At 32.8% G+C, this 19,513-nt stretch overlaps 1 protein-coding gene across 1 annotated transcript in view; it reads left to right on the forward strand.

Moving 5' to 3' along the window:
• LOC145291190 (sterol regulatory element-binding protein cleavage-activating protein-like) overlaps positions 1 to 19,258 on the forward strand; it is a 190,214-nt gene extending 170,956 nt beyond the window's left edge. The window contains exons 22-26 of the mRNA XM_080136769.1: positions 4,710 to 4,906; positions 7,621 to 7,701; positions 9,725 to 9,937; positions 13,466 to 13,531; positions 18,832 to 19,258. Coding sequence (XP_079992895.1) covers positions 4,710 to 4,906; positions 7,621 to 7,701; positions 9,725 to 9,937; positions 13,466 to 13,531; positions 18,832 to 19,014 — 740 coding nt within the window. The 3' untranslated portion in view covers positions 19,015 to 19,258. The remainder of the gene's footprint in view (positions 1 to 4,709; positions 4,907 to 7,620; positions 7,702 to 9,724; positions 9,938 to 13,465; positions 13,532 to 18,831) is intronic.
• The last annotated feature ends 255 nt before the right edge of the window (positions 19,259 to 19,513 follow it).

A 19,513-nucleotide genomic window follows, 5' to 3' on the forward strand; every position in this document is an offset into this window, starting at 1 on the left:
GCCGCCAATCTGATAGGCCCTGAACTGGCATCTAAGCTTCAGCCTCTGTCCCATCGATGAAACGTTGCATCCCTCTGCCTGTTCTACAAGTATTTTAGTGGTGAATGCTCTGACGAACTGCAGACACTTGTGCCCCCACGACGTAGACACCCTCGACAAACCCAACAGGCAGCTAAATCTCACCCCCACACAGTAGAGATCCCTAGATGTAAAAGATCTTTCTACTCCAGTAGTTTCTTTCCCAGAACCGCTAGACTCTGGAATTCCATTCCAAGTTCCTGCTTCCCCAACTGTACTGACATGCAGAAGTTCAAGTATAATGTGAACCGACATCTTGCTGCCCAAATCCCAACATATTGCCCCAGTAGTTGCTGCCCCTGATAGTAGCCCCCTACACCAAAGTGGCAATGTGCCTTGTTTGGGGTAAAATGTAATAAAAAAAAAAAAAAATTTAAAAAATATGTAATAAAACTCTCCAGCTAATGCGGGTCATTGCTCACACAGATTGGGGAGCGGACAGAAAAACCCTATTAAAGTTATATAGATCACTAGTGCGATCGAAACTAGACTATGGCAGCTTCATTTACGGTGCCACCAGAAAGTCGTACATAAAGATAATGGACACCGTTCAACATCAGGGTCTCAGGTTTGTGCTGGGAGCCTTCCGAACTTCCCCCATCGATAGTCTCTATGCAGAAGCCAATGAACCCCCATTATCAATTCGACGCAACAAACTAGACTTGCAATACCTGACCAAAGTTCTCTCTTACCCAGACAATCCTGCTTATGACTGCATTGCAAACTCACTAGATTACTCGCTCTATGATAGGGGAAAATCACAACCAACAAATCCAACCTCTAACTATACCTTCAATCCAAATTACCAAAATCTATATGACCAAAAAGTAAAAGCTATAAAACCTTTTGGGCTCCGTACAAAACCACTAGTAGAAGATGCAGGTATCCTAATCACCAATATCCATAATGTCAACCAACTAAGCCTTCCACCCTAGCTACTAAAACAACCTGAAATTATCCTTGAATTAAATAACCTCCCAAAAAATCAAACCCATCCACTAACCTATCAAGAAAAACTCCTTATCATTCAGGAAAAATGCCCAAACCATCAGCACATATACACAGATGGGTCCAAAGACAGCAACAAAACCGGATGCGGAGTCGTATCCACTAACGTTACCTTACAGAAGCGACTACCAGACCATGCCTCAATTTTTAGTGCCGAAGCCACAGCCTTAGATATGGCACTAGATCTCATCACTGACCTTACCCACAACAAATTTATAATTTTTTCAGACTCCCTATCGGTACTCGAATCCTTAAAGAATAAAAATTTAAATAACCCACTACTCATCAAACTGCTACAAAAAATACACACTCTCTCACAAAACAAAAGTATCAAATTCTGCTGGATCTCCAGTCATTCTGGAATTCAGGACAATGAAAAAGCTGACATAGCAGCCAAAAATGCTTTAAAACTCCTTAAAAGCAATATAAAAATTCCACATTTTGACTACAAACAACAAATAAATAATCTCATTATGAAGAAATGGCAAGAAAGATGGGTAAACTGTCCAAATAATAAACTTTTCAAGATCAAACCCACAATAGAAGAACGATTACCAGATGCCAGAAGATCACGTAGAGAGGAAGTGATTTTGTCCCGTATTCGCATAGGACACGCACACATAACCCACTCCTTCCTGCTAAAAAAAGAAGACCCTCCAGAATGTTTTGCATGCCAAGAACCTTTTACAGTAAAACACTTTCTTTTGGATTGTGGCGACCTCGCGCATATCTGGCAAAATTATTACCATGTCAACAATATGAAAGAACTATTTAAAAAAATAAACTCCAACAAAATAACATTTCTGAAAAAAGTAAATCTATATAAAAGAATATAACTTTAATTCAATCCAACTTTACACCCCACCCCCAAAAAAGGAAGGAAGCACATCACCTAATGATACAAAAAGTCTGATTTGACTCACTGATTAAATTAAAATATCTATTCCAAAAAAACAAAAAAATCGCAACTCGGCATTAAATAACCAAAAAAAAAAGGTTGATATGCCGTAAAACCAAACCAAAGCACCATCTTGGTTACTGCCAATTACTAATCTGAACTACGGCGCCATCTTTGTTACTGCCAAGCGCATTTGATTATTGGCCGCCATCTTGGTTACTGCCAATTACTGATCTGAACTACGGCGCCATCTTTGTTACTGCCAAGCGCATTTGATTATTGGCCGCCATCTTGGTTACTGCCAATTACTGATCTGAACTACGGCGCCATCTTTGTTACTGCCAAGCGCATTTGATTATTGGCCGCCATCTTGGTTACTGCCAATTACTGATCTGAACTACGGCGCCATCTTTGTTACTGCCAAGCGCATTTGATTATTGGCCGCCATCTTGGTTACTGCCAATTACTGATCTGAACTACGGCGCCATCTTTGTTACTGCCAAGCGCATTTGATTATTGGCCGCCATCTTGGTTACTGCCAATTACTGATCTGAACTACGGCACCATCTTTGTTACTGCCAAGCGCATTTGATTATTGGCCGCCATCTTGGTTACTGCCAATTACTGATCTGAACTACGGCGCCATCTTTGTTACTGCCAACCGCATTTGTTCAACATAATGTCTCAAAACTTAACAGGCGTTATTAGTGCCAATGGTCCAGGGCCTGTGGGTCGCTTGCAAAATAGAATTAATTTGACCAAGTACATTAATATGTTGACTGAGCATTTTCTACCTTACTTTGGCAGAAATTTGGATGATAATCCCATCTTCATGCAGGATAATGCTCCCATTCACACAACTGGCAATGTTAAGAGTTTCTTTGAAGAGCATGATATTCCATGTTTGGATTGTCTTGCACAATCTCCAAACCTCAATCCTATCGAAAACATATGGCATTACATCAAGCAACAGTTACGCAATGATAAAATTTCAAATCTGAAAGAACTTTCGACAAAAACTACAAATGCCCTTTCACCAGAGTATTGCCGCAGACTAATTCAAGAGAATGTCCCAAAATTTGCAGGCTGTTAAATTGCAGAAGGGCTATGCTACTAAATATTAATAAGTTCATTGTGTTCCTGTCTTATTTGTGTTGCATTAATGTTCTAAAGTTATATTTAAATAACAATTTTCCATTATGTGGAGTTTCTTTTTGCCTTCTCGATTTGAAGTTAACGCCAAGATACTTCAGTTAAAAGTAAAATATGAACAGGTAAAATTATAGAGGAATAAAAAGCGAATCAAATGAGATATAGGTTGTTTAAACAGTTACATTCAATTTAGCTTAAATTTGCGGTTTTTGAAAAAATGTTAAGTGTGGACTTTCTTTTTGGTGCCCCTATATATATATATCTATAATATAAAGCTGAATGTCTGTGTGTCTGGTCACGAATAGGCTCTTATATGGTTGACTATTTTAAAAAACTGATTACATATATTGAGACACAGGAATGGGTATGTTTGATCTGGCAGAATGGTGGTTCATTAAAGTTGTGGGGTCTGCGTTCGCACCTGGTCCACAAAGTATGGAAATAAAAAATTAAAAAAATTAAAAAAAAGAAACGTTTACAAGTGTTTTTGATATAGATGTACATAAGAATACTTTGATAAGTATGTTTTAACTTAAATAGGGATGGTATAATAAAATTGTGGGGTCTGCGTTCGCGCCTGGCCTCCATAGAATTTAAATAGGCACAAACTTTAATAAAGACTTTTCATATCTACCTGCGTAAATATACTTTGATAATTGTGTTTCAGTTTGAAGAAATATGGTATAATAAAATTATGGGGTGTTTGTTCGTGCATGACCTCCATAGACTGGAAATATGTCACAAAGTTTAACAAGGTTTTTTTAATATAGATCCACAGAATATTCTGATAAGTGTTTCAGTGTGAACAGGTATGGTACAAGAAATTATGGGGTTTATTTATTTTATTTTTACTTTCATCATATTTTGCTTTGGTTTTGATACCCCCAAATTCGAAGCTCTCTTTACAACCCTTCCTTTTCCTAACCTATCATACTTTCATAAATCAGAGTCCATTTTCTGTAGGCTGTTTTTGACCCCAGTCAACGACGGGTACTTTTGCTAGTATATATATATATATTATCAAAGCGTAAATCTTAAAGCAAAACTTATCAAGATAAAAGCTCAACACTATTAAGAGGAGCAAACAATATTCCGATTTACCCTTATATGTTGCACCTACTTTTAATGACTATGTACCATATTATTATCCTATTCCTTCATTCTTATTTTATATCTAAATGTCATTAAGCTAGTTTTTTTTCTATATTTGCCTTTTGTATAATTCTAGCTTTTCTCCTATTCTGATGAGAAGCATTTAGCTTCGAAATGCTATTGCCTAAAGTTTTTTTTTTTTTTTTTAAATTCAACCCTTAACTTTTCCTTATTGTTCTGATATAATAAAGTTATATATAACTTTTATTTCTCGTGTTTCATTTAATATTATAAATATATATCTCCTGATGGTATAATCTGTATAAATCTAATTCAGATAAACTGAATACTATATTTATTCACAATTGTACATAATTTGTGTTTAATTCAAGTTTCATTTGTTAAGCAACTGTTATGTTTTTTGTCTTTATCACTAAATAATCTTGAACATTAAACTCATTTGTTGTTTTTTTTTTTGCAGGTTCAGTTCGACATCCGTCCACTCACGGTAACAATACTAAAAACGGGAGAGGAGACGTTGGAGAGAAAAAGGATACTTGGAGGGAAATCCTGCGCTGTAAATTACTTGCTCACGTTCAAGCACACCAGAAACCAATCACTGCCCTTCATTTAGAAGGTGGACGTGTTGTATCTGCAAGTGATGATCGGACTCTAAAGGTGGGGACTGATGACACCTCCTTCCCTTTCAGTATTTGTGCAGTTTACACACCATGCTATTTAGATAAGATTCTCAAGTTATATTCAACTTTGCCTGGGCATAGAATACACTTAAATATGATATTTTAATTTGTACAGATTTTGTATATATTATTAAAGAGTCATGATTTCAAAAGTAAAAAAAAAATGTATTTAGGTGCCATTAGCTAGAATTGAAACCGAAACTATAGCATTCAAAACTGGTGACATTACCACTATACCAACGTGACATGCATATGAACTGATTAAAAATTATAAATAAAGTAAGATGAATGGGCAAGATGTTTAATGGTTTTTCCAATTTTTGACCCCTAAAGACCCATAACCGGCTTTTTGACCCCTAAAGACCCATAACCGGCTAAAGACGCATAAAAGAATGGTTCATAAAAATCCAATCATTTGAGGCCCCTAACGCTGCTCTGACTTTTAGTTTCAGAGGAGATAGTTTGAAAATATGGGGATAGACAGACAGACAGACATACATGTAGCCGTTTATATATTAGATTTTTTATGCGGTATCTTTTATTAAATTGTTAGATGAAAGTAAAGAATAGTTAACATAGCCCAAACCACTTCTGTATATTAAAAATGGATTTCTAAGTAATAACATTATTTCAGCACTTGGTAAACTGCACAAGTACCTACTTTTCTTGCCTCAGATCACTCAACAAATGGAGGAAGTTTGGGGGAGAGCGAGAAGTATTGTTTCAGTAATTTTCATTATTTGAGACCTGTGAAAATTCCACAGTGGCATCTTTCATATATAAAGTATTGCTGCTGGGAATTTTGCAGATGTTCAACATGAATAGAAACCCCGCAACATTATTGTAACCCTTTTGTTAAAACTGTAAAAGTATGGTAGTGTCAGAATATACCTGGTTATTACAGATTATCTCCAATATCCTTGTAGGAGTCTGTGACCTATTTCCGTTGTATAGACTCCCGATGTGAACAAAAACTCAACAATATAATTATACCATCTTTAGACAGAGCAGATACTACCTTTGGATCCTAGTAAAAAGACCAAGAAGGTATATTTTAGTTTCATGTACAGTCTAAAAGCAAAATCTTTTTTTTTTTTTTTTTTTTTTACATTGCATTTTTGGTGATAAATCTTGTTTATCAAAAAGGAGGATAAAAAGTGATTACATAATACGAACATTAAATTAGCATATCTATTTAATATAATAATTTAATGTTCATATCATTTTATCACCTTTTTTAAATTGATGTTATTTTGTTTGACAATATCTATTTCATAGCACAGAAACAATCATATAATTGTTAATTTTCAAAAACTGACTCTTCAAAAAAGTAGGAACTTTTTAGCTTTAAAAAGAAAATAAAAATAAATGGGCATATTCACATAAATCCAAAAGAATATTTGCATTGTGTATTATGATATTAGATACATGTTTGATTTAATCAATATATATATACTAGCAGTTCAACCCGGCTTTGCTCGGGCCTTTGTACTTTTCATAACTTTATGTGCATATGTATGTGTGTGTGTATATATATATAAGTTTACCTCATGTCGATATAACCTACATAAAAAATTTCAAGTGTTTAGACCCAAAACAGGAGGAGTTTGGTAAAGGCTGCAAAGGTCAACTCTTTCAACTTTGACCTCTTGGCAGACAAATTTCCACCAAAAAACTGATTAAAAAGCTTGCTGCATGTCTGAATACACTTTATGTAAAATTTCAAATGTTTAGACCCAAAATTGGGTGAGTAATTTGGTAGAGACCGCAGAGGTAAAAAAAAAAAAAAAAAAAAGTTTTACCCCTTAACATTTATTGTTTTGGGCTCAAATCAAATTAAAAAGTTTGATTTATGTTCAAATAACCTACATCTAAAATTTCAAGTGTTTAAACCCAAAATTGACAGAAGTTTGGTAGAGTTTTCAAAGGTCAAATCGTTTAACTTTGACCCCTTGACAGCCAAATTTCTGACCGAAAACCAATTGAAAAGACTTTCCCAAATCTCAAAACCCCTTATGTCAAATTTCGAGTCTGTAGACTGAAAATTGACAGAATAGTTTGGTAGAGAAATGTACACACACAATTTCACTTATATATATATATATATATATATATATATATATAAATGTGTGTATTCTACTCAATACCTTAAATCAAGGTGAATGTAACAATAATACAAATGACAATAGTAGATCCTTATAGAAAACACAAAATCGATTTCATTTAAAATTAGACTCTAAACTTTAACTTCATGAGCATTCAAGATACATACATTATGTTACCACGTCAGGCTGTCTGACAAAATATACATTCCTTCCTGTCTTAAGTGCACTAAACATTGATGGTATTGTTTTCTTTCTTTCTTTTTTTCAATTTTCAAAACTAAATCATGTTCCACAAAGCCAAAACAATAATTTTTTTCTACAAAATAACTGTGTATAAATATTTGAAAGTATAAACAATTTGAAGTATGAAAACATTTATCAAAATAGGTGAACCCGAAAGGGGTTGATATGTTGCAAAACAAATCAACCAAGCCAAACATCATTAATAAATGTTTGAAATTAAAAAAAAAAAAAAACTTAAGCATAATATTTTTTTTTTCTAAAATTATTAGATTTGGCATTAAATAGCCCGAAAAGAGTTGATATGCCCTAAAACTTAATCATTTTTTTTTTTTTCTTCATGTAGGTGTTTCGCTTGGAAGACTGGATGTGCCTCTACACCCTGTATGGTCATCATAGCAGCATAACAGCTCTTTATTTAGATAAAGTAAGATCCTCATCATATGAATCTGAAGATTCTATTCTTGCCATTAGTTTCCCTGATATTTTTGTATGATTCAAACTCTGTTTTTTTTTTTTTTTTTCTTTTTCAGCAAAATTTAGTTGTTGACTATTTTCATTAATAATTAAATTTCTACTTTTTGTATTTCGTAATTTTTGGATATGTTCATTACTGTGACATAACAATTATAAGTACATACCATTGGTTTTACTTGACATTCGATATTTCGATTTTCAGTCTTATAACAAAGAAGAACCAAAAATTTTCTATACTTTTTTTGTCTTCTGAAAATTGTGAAATTTATATCCTATAAATACTTAGAAGTTTTTTTTCTGTTTTTTCTCCTTTTTACGAGAAAATAGACCTGCTGCAAATATTTTTATTTCAAACAGCTGTTGCATTTGTATACTTTTTTTTTTTTTTTTAAATTTGATGTGAAATTTAATTTAATTGCATCGAATTGAATAAAGGGTGCTTATTCAGATTGGCACTTAGGACGATAAACAAAAATGAAAAACTTTTATATTGTACCTACTTATAGAATGAAGATTGCATATTCCAAAAATCACGGAAATTGATTGAGTAGTTTTTTGGGGGTTTTTTTATTTACGAAAAACAAATTTGTTTTTTTTTACTGATAAGTGACAGACGAGGCTATGTTTTTCCAGAGAACGTAAGGGGAAGTAATCAGTTATTTTGACAGTTTCCAAGTGCATTAGGGTTGTCTGCCCTTTTCCACCGATTCATTGGATGTTTTTTTCAACCTCATTGAAAGAATAAAATTTGATTTTCTTGAATAAAAAAAAATATTTAATCAAATTACGTGATTTTTAAAAAAATTTATCTTTGTGCCATGACTGGTATGTACATCATACGGACATTTTTGTATTTTCTTAAATTTTAAATGTCACCATAAGTGCCAGTCTGAATAAGCACTGAATAAAATTGTTTAAAATTTTAACTTTAGAAAAATTTAATTTAAAATCTTACGTTTGAACATTAGTTGCTGCAAACAACAATGGTCCTGGAACCAGTTGGAAAGAGATATATAAAACTGTTTTTTTATTTTCTTGACACAAAGAAACATTTGCATTATTTGGACTAGCGTTATCATCTTGAGTGACAGTTAAGTCGACACGGACCTGTGGCATAACTGGTGACCCTCTTCTAGAGGTTGAAGGTTTTATTCTCAATTGTAAATTACTTAAAGCTTTTACCCGGTCGTGGCTGACTACTCCTGTGGACTAAATAAAGGGTTCCGTTTGAAATTCCATATAGATTTCCAAGTATGGCAAAAAGATTCCCAAGCTCAAGATATGCCTGAATGGAGGTTACATCATCCGAAATGTTGTGAAACTAATATTCCAGATGAGAACAGTAGTCCAAAATAATACAAACAATTAATTTTAAGATACATCTCAAAAATTCAGAAAAAAATAAACATAAAATAATAAGAAACAAAATATCTCTGGTGCTTATTTAAACTTATTTAAAAAACAAAAATATAGAAAAATTTTTACCATGTATGTACTTGTCACAAAATAAAGGTGTTATATACCAAAAATCACATAAATTAAGTTTTTTTTTTTTTTTTTTTTTTTTTTTAACTTAAAAAATCAAAATTTACAATCAAGCGAGTCAATGAAGAAATAAACACGGGAGACAACTTGATTCGAAGTATCTACACCAAAACTAGCTTTATACTGAATATAGTTTCAGATTAAAATTGTTAAAAATTGTAAATTTTGATTTTCTTGGTTTTGTTTTAGTTTGATCAATTTACATGATTTTTGGAGTATGGCATGTTCATTATCTGACGTGTATGTACATCATTCTTTTTTAATAAGCGTAATTCTAAATAAGTCCAAATATCTCAATTATAAAATTGGTTAAAATCTTTCGGTTCATTTACATTACTAAAACTGAGAATGGTGTGTATGAGAGAGAGGGGGTTATATTGACGATGGTAGTGTTTATGATTGTTTTTTTTTTTTGTTTTTTTGTTAAGGGTCCACCTTATTCAGCTGCAAGTGGTTCGAAAGACACAACAATCCGCTTGTGGGATCTCTTAACTGGCTGCTGTGTCCATAAACTCTGTGCCCATGACGAGCCAGTCATCTCTTTGACTTGTTCTTTGCATTATGTGATTAGCCAAGGCCAAGATTTTCGGTTATGTGTTTGGAATCGGAGTAGAGGCCAACTCTTACACGATATACAATTGGTAAGTAATTAAAACTTTCAACGTTTTTTTCCAACTTTTCTGCTTTTCAGTTTGTTTTATTTTACGGATCACCAACAAATTTTGGGTTATTTTACAACTGCTATTGTAAATGATGTACAGGATGGTCTAAAAGTAGGTTTGCAATTATTAAATTATTTGTTTCAAGAATGAAGTTACTTGCTAGGTACAACTATTATAAAACATTCCTCAGAGTATAAAGTTAATTTGAATTGAACATCACCATATTATACGTGTAGAGTAAGAGACTAACCAGTTTTTTTTTTTTTTTAACCAGAATCTTTTGAGAAAAGTAATTTGTGTATTTATTTATTTACAAACTGTTATCCTCATCTTCATAGTTGTTCTTTCATCATGTTTCGGCCAAAGCATCCTCTGGCTTATTGTTACAAGATTCACCATTTCTATCCCATCGCGGTTAATTACCTGAGGAAGACAAAATATGTAATGTCTGGAAAAAAAAAAAAAATGTTAAATCCAAATTGTATTTCATGACAGAACGTCTTGTTTATAACCAATAAGAAGTTTATTTGTTCACATGTGTTATCTAATTATGAATGCCAAGAATTAATTTTATTTGGTTGATTGTTTTGTTTTACGGCATATCAACCCTTTTCAGTTTATTTAATGCCGAATCTGGTAGTTTTGAAGAAGGATTTTTTAATATAGTATATTTGTTTTTTAAGTCGTATTCTATTTAACCCATAGTTGGGACCCTAACAGGTACTACCACTCCGGGTCAGAGTGGACCTGGGAGCAATGGCAATTAAAGGGTGGCTCCACACTCCCTAAGGCCTGCAAGCTGGGGCCTCACCATCGGATATAGTTTAAGGTCATATCCAGGACCGAATTAATTTTATAAAATTTTTATAAAAAAAGATTTTTCTGGAAGTCAGATATACTTGATAAGCGGCAGATATAGACCTGAGCTTATAGTTTGTACCTGTCCCATCTTGTTAGCATAGAGCAATGGTTCCTTAAGATGTAAACAAGTAGTAGATTGCAAACATGCACAAAAGATTAACATATCGACAATACCCTATTTTTTATCTAAACTTTCATCACACAACTGGAATATCATTTTGCACCCTCAGAGGTGTGAGCACCCCAGGTTGAACCGTTGATATAAAGAAATAAAATGACTTCGATTTTTAAAAAAAATTTTTTTTTTTTAGGGTTTACACAAAGTCAATAATTATCAGAAGCAGCAAGTGAAATATACTTGTAGGGTTATATTTTAATTTCCTTGCATTAAATTCTTGGAGTTCCTTGTTTTTTTTTTTCCATTACCTCATACTCACCAAATAAAATAATCCAAGAAATTCAAATGACTGTTAAAATAATTTTTCATAAATTTTTGAACATGTATAATTTCAGAATTGTTATTTATGTTATCTAATATATAAATGGCTATCTGTCTGTCTCAGTCTGTCTCCACATTTTCCAACTCTATCTCCTCTGAAACTAAAAGTTGCAGGCACTAGGGGCCTCAAATGATTGAATTTTTTATGGGCGGTTCTTTTAAGGGTCTTTAGCCAGTAAAAATTGTTTTTAAGGGGTCAAAAATGGGTCAAATTTTAACAAATCGTTACACATTTTGTACATTCATCTTAGTTTATTTTTTATTTTTAATCGGTTCATATGCGAATCACATTGGTACAGTGGTAATGTCACCAGCTGTGAATGCTACAGTTCCGGTTTCCATTCTAACTGACTAGCCTGGGTGCTTGGCGTCGCCCAGGTGTTTGGAGGTGTGTGTGTTTAGCAAAAAAAAAAAAAGTGGTAGTAGGCAGGCAGGCTCGAACCCGTATCGCACAGGAGGAAAAGAGCGTGAAGAAAAAAAAGTGACATCTTTGCTGTTGCACCCATCGCTAAACAGGAATTGATGTAGGTTGAAATTAAAGCTTGATAATTGAATTGAGCTAATGACTTTCAAAAATATCAGCGAACATGCAGGTTAGCATCAATGATCATAACTTTTATCTGTACCCGACTGACTCAAAGGCACTTCAGCTCCGTGTTGGTTTGCATGCAGTTGTTTCTCTGATTAAATAATAATTATCAAATCACCAGAATACAATGGTTCTGTGGGATATCCGGTACAGAATTCTCTGAATAATGCCTCAAACATATTGATGAATACCAAATCCTGATAGACACTAACCTTTACGTCAAACTCATCACTAAAGGATTTATTGATAAGGACCCTGCTTCTAACATTGTTGTATATAGACTCTGTATATGTTGTTGTTATTGGTCACAACTATATATTTAGAACATCTATATATATATATATAAAAAGCAAATCCGATACGCGCATTTTTGTATGTCCAAAAAAGGCTTTTTTCGTCGATGGTCCCAGGGTCGTTACTATCGCTTAGAAGTATTTATATACCCTCTAGATAATAATATCTAGGATTTGCAAACACGCGTCGCATTTAGATTTATTTACATCGACTTTTACAGAATTATTGCTATTTTGGCTTCTCATGTGTTGATTCGGCTTTTTCGTATAAAAAGCAAAACTAATTGAAAGCTAAGACATTGTTCTTGGCAATCGCACCGGGAACGAAGCAATCAGCTTTAATGCGAGGAAAATTCCTTATATCAGACGATTGCTATTCAATTTGGACAATCCCTTTTTATAGGGAGCTGGTTTCTCCCCAACATTTTGGGGAAACAAAACCAGCCAAAGTTGAGTAAACCCCCCCCCCCCCCAAAAAAAAACCCTGCCCCGCAGTAAATGCTAACTCTGTTATTTCTATTTAACCTCATTAATGAGGTCAAATAGAAGTAACGGAGTTAACTTTATTGCGGGCACCTGTCAATTCAAACATCTTTCCATTTCTTGATCGGCGAACAGTTAACGTCGCACGTTTTTTTTTCACACTTTATTATTTTCCAACTGCGCCTCATGGCTTCGACTTCGATTCTTCCTACTTACCTACCAAAACTTTTTTTTTTTTTAAACAAACACCTAGGCAACGATTTTTTTATTCTTTTGTTTTGATTTACCCAAAACCACACACACCTCCAAACACCCGGGCAACACCGGGTACCCCCTGCTAGTCTATAATATAAATCCCACCTGTCTGTAAATGCATGTCTGCCTAAAACTTTTGACAGAAACAACTGATTTTCACGAAATCAGTATCATTTTGAAGCTCGACCATTTGTATGACATATATCGAAAAATTGGCTAAAAACATTAATTCCTTCATCCTTAACTGAACACTTTTCTACAGGGAGGGGTCGCTTTTTTTTTTTACTGATATTTTCAAAAGTCATCCCTTTTCGATTGACTAGCCTTAATTTAAACATTCGTCACTTCCAGTTTAGTGATGGGCGCAATAGCAAACACGTCACGTTTTTTTTTTTTTTTAATTCTTTTCCCCTTCGCGGTGCCACTTTTTTCCTTTTGTCAACACACACCTCCAAACACCCGTTTGCTAGTTTAATAATATAATAGATTGTTAAAAACTAATTTTTTATGCCTTTTTTCCCCCCCAGGATATTGGTCTTTATAGTCAGCAGATGGTTCTACTGACCGATAAGTTACTTGTACTTGGTGGCCAGGTAAGTCCTCTATATCATTGTTTGATTAAAAGAAAACATTGAGCTTTATTTTCACTAAAAATTTTTTTTTTTTTTTTTTTTCATTCAACTCTATTCGATCTCCAGAGACAATGATCACTATAAAGGTTGCTATGTTTAGAATTTATAGTGAACCAAGGGTTGAGCAATCTACAGCAGCACTTCTTCTGAACCGACATTGCTTGAGTTGAGTGCTAATGAGAGATTCAGAATGATTAGAAACCATGCCGAGATAAGCAGAGAAATACTAGTGTTATTTAGCTTTCATTCTCCAAGATTAGTTGCACAACCAAGGCTTAAGTGCCCAGTCTATCCTACTATTTACTAATAATAAATATGTACTTGTTTAACAAGTATTTTAATGGATTATGCTCTAATTCGTAACACTTGTGCCTCCTCCATGTAAATATCCCTGACTAGCCAGACAAGCAAGAAAATCTCACGCCTTCATTGTAGAAATCCAATTGCATTTTGCTTGTATCAGTATCAAGCTCAATAGCAAGAAGTCGATGGAGGAAACAATGCTGGGATAAGCAGAGAAAAACTTGGTGTTATTTCAGATCGTTCTTAGATTAGTTTTTTATTATTGCATTTTCACCCCAAACAAGGTACAGTGCCACTTTCATGTAATACTACCTGGGACATAATTTGCAGGGGTACTATGTAGGGAGTTGAGCAGCTAGATGTCTGTTCACACTACACTTGAACTTCTGCATGTCAGTACAGTCAGGGACGCAGGAACCCAGAAGGGAATTCTGAAGTCTAGCAAAACTACACAAGAAGTTGCTGTTGAACTTGAGGTCGATCACTCAAGTCATTCGCCATTTAAAGTAAATAGGGAAGTCAAAAAAGTTGGATAAATGGGTGCCGCATGAATTGAACGATAATCAAAAAAATTGTTCTTTTGAGGTGTCTTCTACACTTTTTCTGCACAACAAAAATGACCCATTTCTCGGGCAGATTGTGACGTGTGATGAGAAGTGGATCCTCCACGATAACTGGCAACATTCGGTTAAGTGGTTGGCTACTGGAGAAGCTCCACAACACTTTCTGAAGCCAAAATTGCACCAAAAAAGGGCTATGGTGACTGTTTAGTGGTCTTTGGTCAGTCTCCTCCATCACAGCTTCTTGAATCCGGCGAAACAATTACGGTGGAGAAGTACTGCCAACAAATTGACGCAATGCACCAGAAACTTCAACGTATCTGCCCGAGATTGGTCAATATGAAGGGACCAATTTTCCTTCATGACAACGCTCGCCTGCATGTTGCTCAACTGACCCTGCAGAAGCTGAGTGAATTGGCTATGAGATTCTGTCTCATCTGCCATATTCACTGGACCTCTCGCACACAGATTATCACTTTTTCCAAGCATCTTGACAACTTCCTCTGCAAAAAATCCTTCAAAAGCAGAGATGATGCCTAATCGACCTTCAATGACTTCATTGCTTCCAGAACTCTGGTTTTCTATGTTAATGGGATAAATAAACTTGTTTCTCATTGATAAAAATGTGACAATTCTAATGGTTCTTATTTCGATCAATAAAGTTTATTATGAAACGAGTTATGATCTTTTGAAGTTGAATGTCAAAAAATGACATTATTTCTGCACCAACCTAATAACTTTCTAGCACAGTAGAGAGAGCCCACCTTGCACACACAGTGAGTCTAATAATCTTGTCTCCTATTCAATCTATAGAATATCTGAATTCATACTTTTCCAAAAATTATTAGTGAAAGTAATGCAGTAGCCTTGACACAACTAGAACCCTGCACACAAGCCATGCCTGTAACCATGCTACGATGCCAATCTCACTTATTTAAAGTTCCATTTGGTTTCACATAATGAGGTTTGTAATTTTTATGTCTCCAAAATCAAAAAAATTGTCTGATTCTACATAACCCGATATGTGTCCTTATGCTGCATTTCAGTTTAGTAGTTTTAGAACTTATAAGTGACACGAAAAAATAGATAACCAAGTCAATTCTAATATTGGTTCAAGTGGTGATAGCAACTATGAGACATTTGCAATCTCATGATTGTCTTTCAGTTTCAATAATTTGTCCAATCTGCACAGGATCATTTCATATCAAGATTATTGAAAGCAATCTTCAGAATTGTCACATCCACACAAAACGTTTCATCTATAAAACATATCTTTTTACTTCTACATCTATTAACCGACAACTCTCATCAATTTTCTCAATGTGACCATACCAACAAAGTCTCCTTTTTTTACACACCTCTCCCTATGCTGTCCAGATTTAATTTTCCACTGACGTTATCAGATGTGTCTGTTTTTAAGACTTGCATTACACATCCATCGTATCATTTCTCTCCATGCAATGCATGTCTTCAACCCTTACTAGCCAAGTTTCATTTCCATACATCATCATCACACTGTGTACACATACCTGATAGACTCATCCCTTGGTCAACAGTGTTAACGCCATTATTATTCCAATAATAAAATAGTATACCATTTGGTACAGACTCAACGATAGAAGGCCAAATAAGAATAAAAAACTTGGATTTATAAGAACAAAAAATTCAACCTTGATTGCTCTTCAGGGCCCATGGTAAAGTAGATAAAAGCGTTGAATCTCTACAGTTCCAGGTGACCATTGTCTGGAGATAGCAGTTTCAATTCACCGCAAAGCCGGCCAGAGGATTAGTTGGCCAAAACGTGATTAGATAACAACAATTTAGTTTATATATTTTTTTTGAATCCTGTGAGATGAGTAATTTATTTATTTTTTCGTTTGTTTATTTGTGTTTTTGTTTATTTATTTGTGTTTTTGTTTATTTATGTATTTTTTGTTTATTTATTTATGTTTTTGTTTATTTATTTGTGTTTTTATTTGTGTTTTTGTTTATTTATGTGTTTTTGTTTATTTATGTGTTTTTGTTTATTTATGTGCTTTTGTTTATTTATGTGCTTTTGTTTATTTATATGTTTTTGTTTATATGTTTTTGTTTATTTATGTGCTTTTGTTTATTTATGTGCTTTTGTTTATTTATGTGTTTTTGTTTATTTATGTGTTTTTGTTTATTTATTTGTGTTTTTGTTTATTTGTTTTTGTTTATTTATTTGTGTTTTTGTTTATTTATTTGTGTTTTTTTTATTTATTTGTGTTTTTTTATTTGTGTTTTTTTTATTTATTTGTGTTTTTTTTATTTATTTGTGTTTTTTTTTATTTATTTGTGTTTTTTTTATTTATTTGTGTTTTTTTTATTTATTTGTGTTTTGTTATTTATTTGTGTTTTTGTTATTTATTTGTGTTTTTGTTATTTATTTGTTTTTGTTATTTATTTGTGTTTTTGTTATTTATTTGTGTTGATTTGTGTTTTTGTTTATTTATTTGTGTTTTTGTTTATTTATTTGTGTTTTTGTTTATTTATTTGTGTTTTTTTTTATTTATTTGTGTTTTTTTTATTTATTTGTGTTTTTTTTTATTTATTTGTGTTTTTTTTTATTTATTTGTGTTTTTTTTATTTATTTGTGTTTTTTTTTATTTATTTGTGTTTTTTTTTATTTATTTGTGTTTTTGTTATTTATTTGTGTTTTTGTTATTTATTTGTGTTTTTGTTATTTATTTGTGTTTTTGTTATTTATTTGTGTTTTTGTTATTTATTTGTGTTTTTGTTTGTGTTTTTGTTTATTTGTGTTTTTGTTTATTTGTGTTTTTGTTTATTTGTGTTTTTGTTTATTTGTGTTTTTGTTTATTTGTGTTTTTGTTTATTTATTTGTGTTTTTGTTTATTTGTGTTTTTGTTTATTTATTTGTGTTTTTGTTTATTTATTTGTGTTTTTGTTTATTATTTGTGTTTTTGTTTATTATTTGTTTTGTTTATGTATTTGTTTATTATTTGTTTTGTTTATGTATTTGTTGTTTATTATTTGTTTTGTTTATGTATTTGTTGTTTATTATTTGTTTTGTTTATGTATTTGTTGTTTATGTATTTGTTGTTTATGTATTTGTTGTTTATGTATTTGTTGTTTATGTATTTGTTGTTTATGTATTTGTTGTTTATGTATTTGTTGTTTATGTATTTGTTGTTTATGTATTTGTTGTTTTTGTTTTATTTGTGTTTTTGTTTTGTTTTAGGTTTATTTGTTTTTATTTGTTTATTTGTTCATTTATTTTGTTTGTTTATTTGTGTTTTTGTTTGTTTCTGTTTTTATTTGTTCATTTGTTCATTCATTTATTTGTTTGTTTATTTGTGTTTTTGTTTTATTTATTTGTTTATTTGTGGACTGTTATCCTCATCTTCATAGTTGTTTCAGAACGTTTTGTCCAACTATTTTTCTGGTTTTCTTCAGGTGGTTAACCACGACCGGATAGGGATGCTGAGTCTCTTAACTGTATCCTCAGTAATTATTGCCATCCATAGTTGTCGTCTCACCACGTTTTTGCCCAACTAATTTTCTGGATGGCTTGGGTAGGATTGAAACCGCTATCTTCAGACAATTATGAGGATGAAGATAACAGTCTGCAAATATAGAAATATATTAGAAATAGTTTGTTTCTGTAACTTTTGGAAAAGCTATTTAAATAAAATTTTATTTTGTTTTTATTATAAAGGGGTTACCACATATCAAGGCGTGGAGGCCACTTGAGGATAAGGGTTAATGTGTGTATTGTAGTCATTCACATAGTAATGTAGTAATGATTTGTGATGGAAATTTGTTTATTTACGAGGATGGTTCAATAAGAACTTGTTTACATTGGGCTTTTTTCTTTTTTTTACTTGGGAGTCACCACTTATCAAGACCTGAAGGCCACTCGAGGATAAGGGTTAATGAATGTAAAGTGGTGTAGTAATCACTTATTGTGTAAATTGAGTAGAATTTGATTATTTGGGAGGACGGCTTAACAGGAACTTGTTTACATTAGACTTGAAGACCACTTTGTTGTATTCAACTAGGAAGCATACCAGCAGAACAGTGTTCCAAAGGTAAACAGTTCTGGGAAAGAAGCTTTGTTCATGGAATCTGTGTTTAGATTTAGACACAGAGAGTGAGGAAAATAAGATGACAATATTGTAGTCAACAGGCCAGCAGAACAGTTCTATAGGTGGGCAGTTCTAGGAAAGAAGCTTTGTTGATGGAATGTTTAGGTTTAGTTACCGATAGAGAGTGGGTGAATTTATTGATAGTGTTTTTGGCTGGATGAGTGTTTTTTTGTGAAAGAAAAAGCTGTAATCACTTTAACTGCATTTTGAAACCGAATTGCTCATCTTAATTATGGTATCTTTTAATTTTTCTTTTTTTATTTTTCAGGGTTATTTATATCTGTGGGATATCTACCGTGGCCAACTAAAGAAACAAGTGAAACTCGGAGGAAGCAGTGAACATGCGGATTGTGTCCGATTCATTCAAGCCATTGACCACACGGTTGTCTGTGATTACGGTAATGAACTACGAGTGACGAACTTCCCGACGGTCCTTGAGAAGAATGATTGACACTTTCCAAAGACAATTTTCCTTAACACCTGCAGTTTGAGACGAGAAATGAACCCAAATCTCCATAAACTCCATTAAATCTACCTTCTTTCTTTGTCGTCTGTCATCACAGAACGTTTCATCCTTGACATCATTTTTCTGTTTTTTTTTTCTCTTTTTTAAAAAAGATCAAAATGACTGCATGAATGAGAGAATCTGTTTTACCAAAAAAATGTTTAATAAAAAATTTTTTTATGAAAATGAATGTTGCTCAGCAAGTTTTCATTTTTTTTTTTTTTTTTTTTTTTTTGTTTTTGAAGGAACAAATAAATAAAGCTTACAGGTTTTGTAAATATGGATTTGCCTTTGTCATTCCACAAGAACTAATATATCTGTATTAGAAGAAGTAGTATAGGAAGCTTTTTTAAGATTAAACCTATAAAGATGTGTAAAGCTCAACAGGTATGGTGGAGCTTATATATATATATATATATATATATATATATATATAGTAATTTTA

Source organism: Euprymna scolopes, chromosome 12, assembly GCF_053919585.1.
Source record: "Euprymna scolopes isolate OS-2025 chromosome 12, ASM5391958v1, whole genome shotgun sequence".
Taxonomy (NCBI): Eukaryota; Metazoa; Mollusca; class Cephalopoda; order Sepiida; family Sepiolidae; genus Euprymna; species Euprymna scolopes.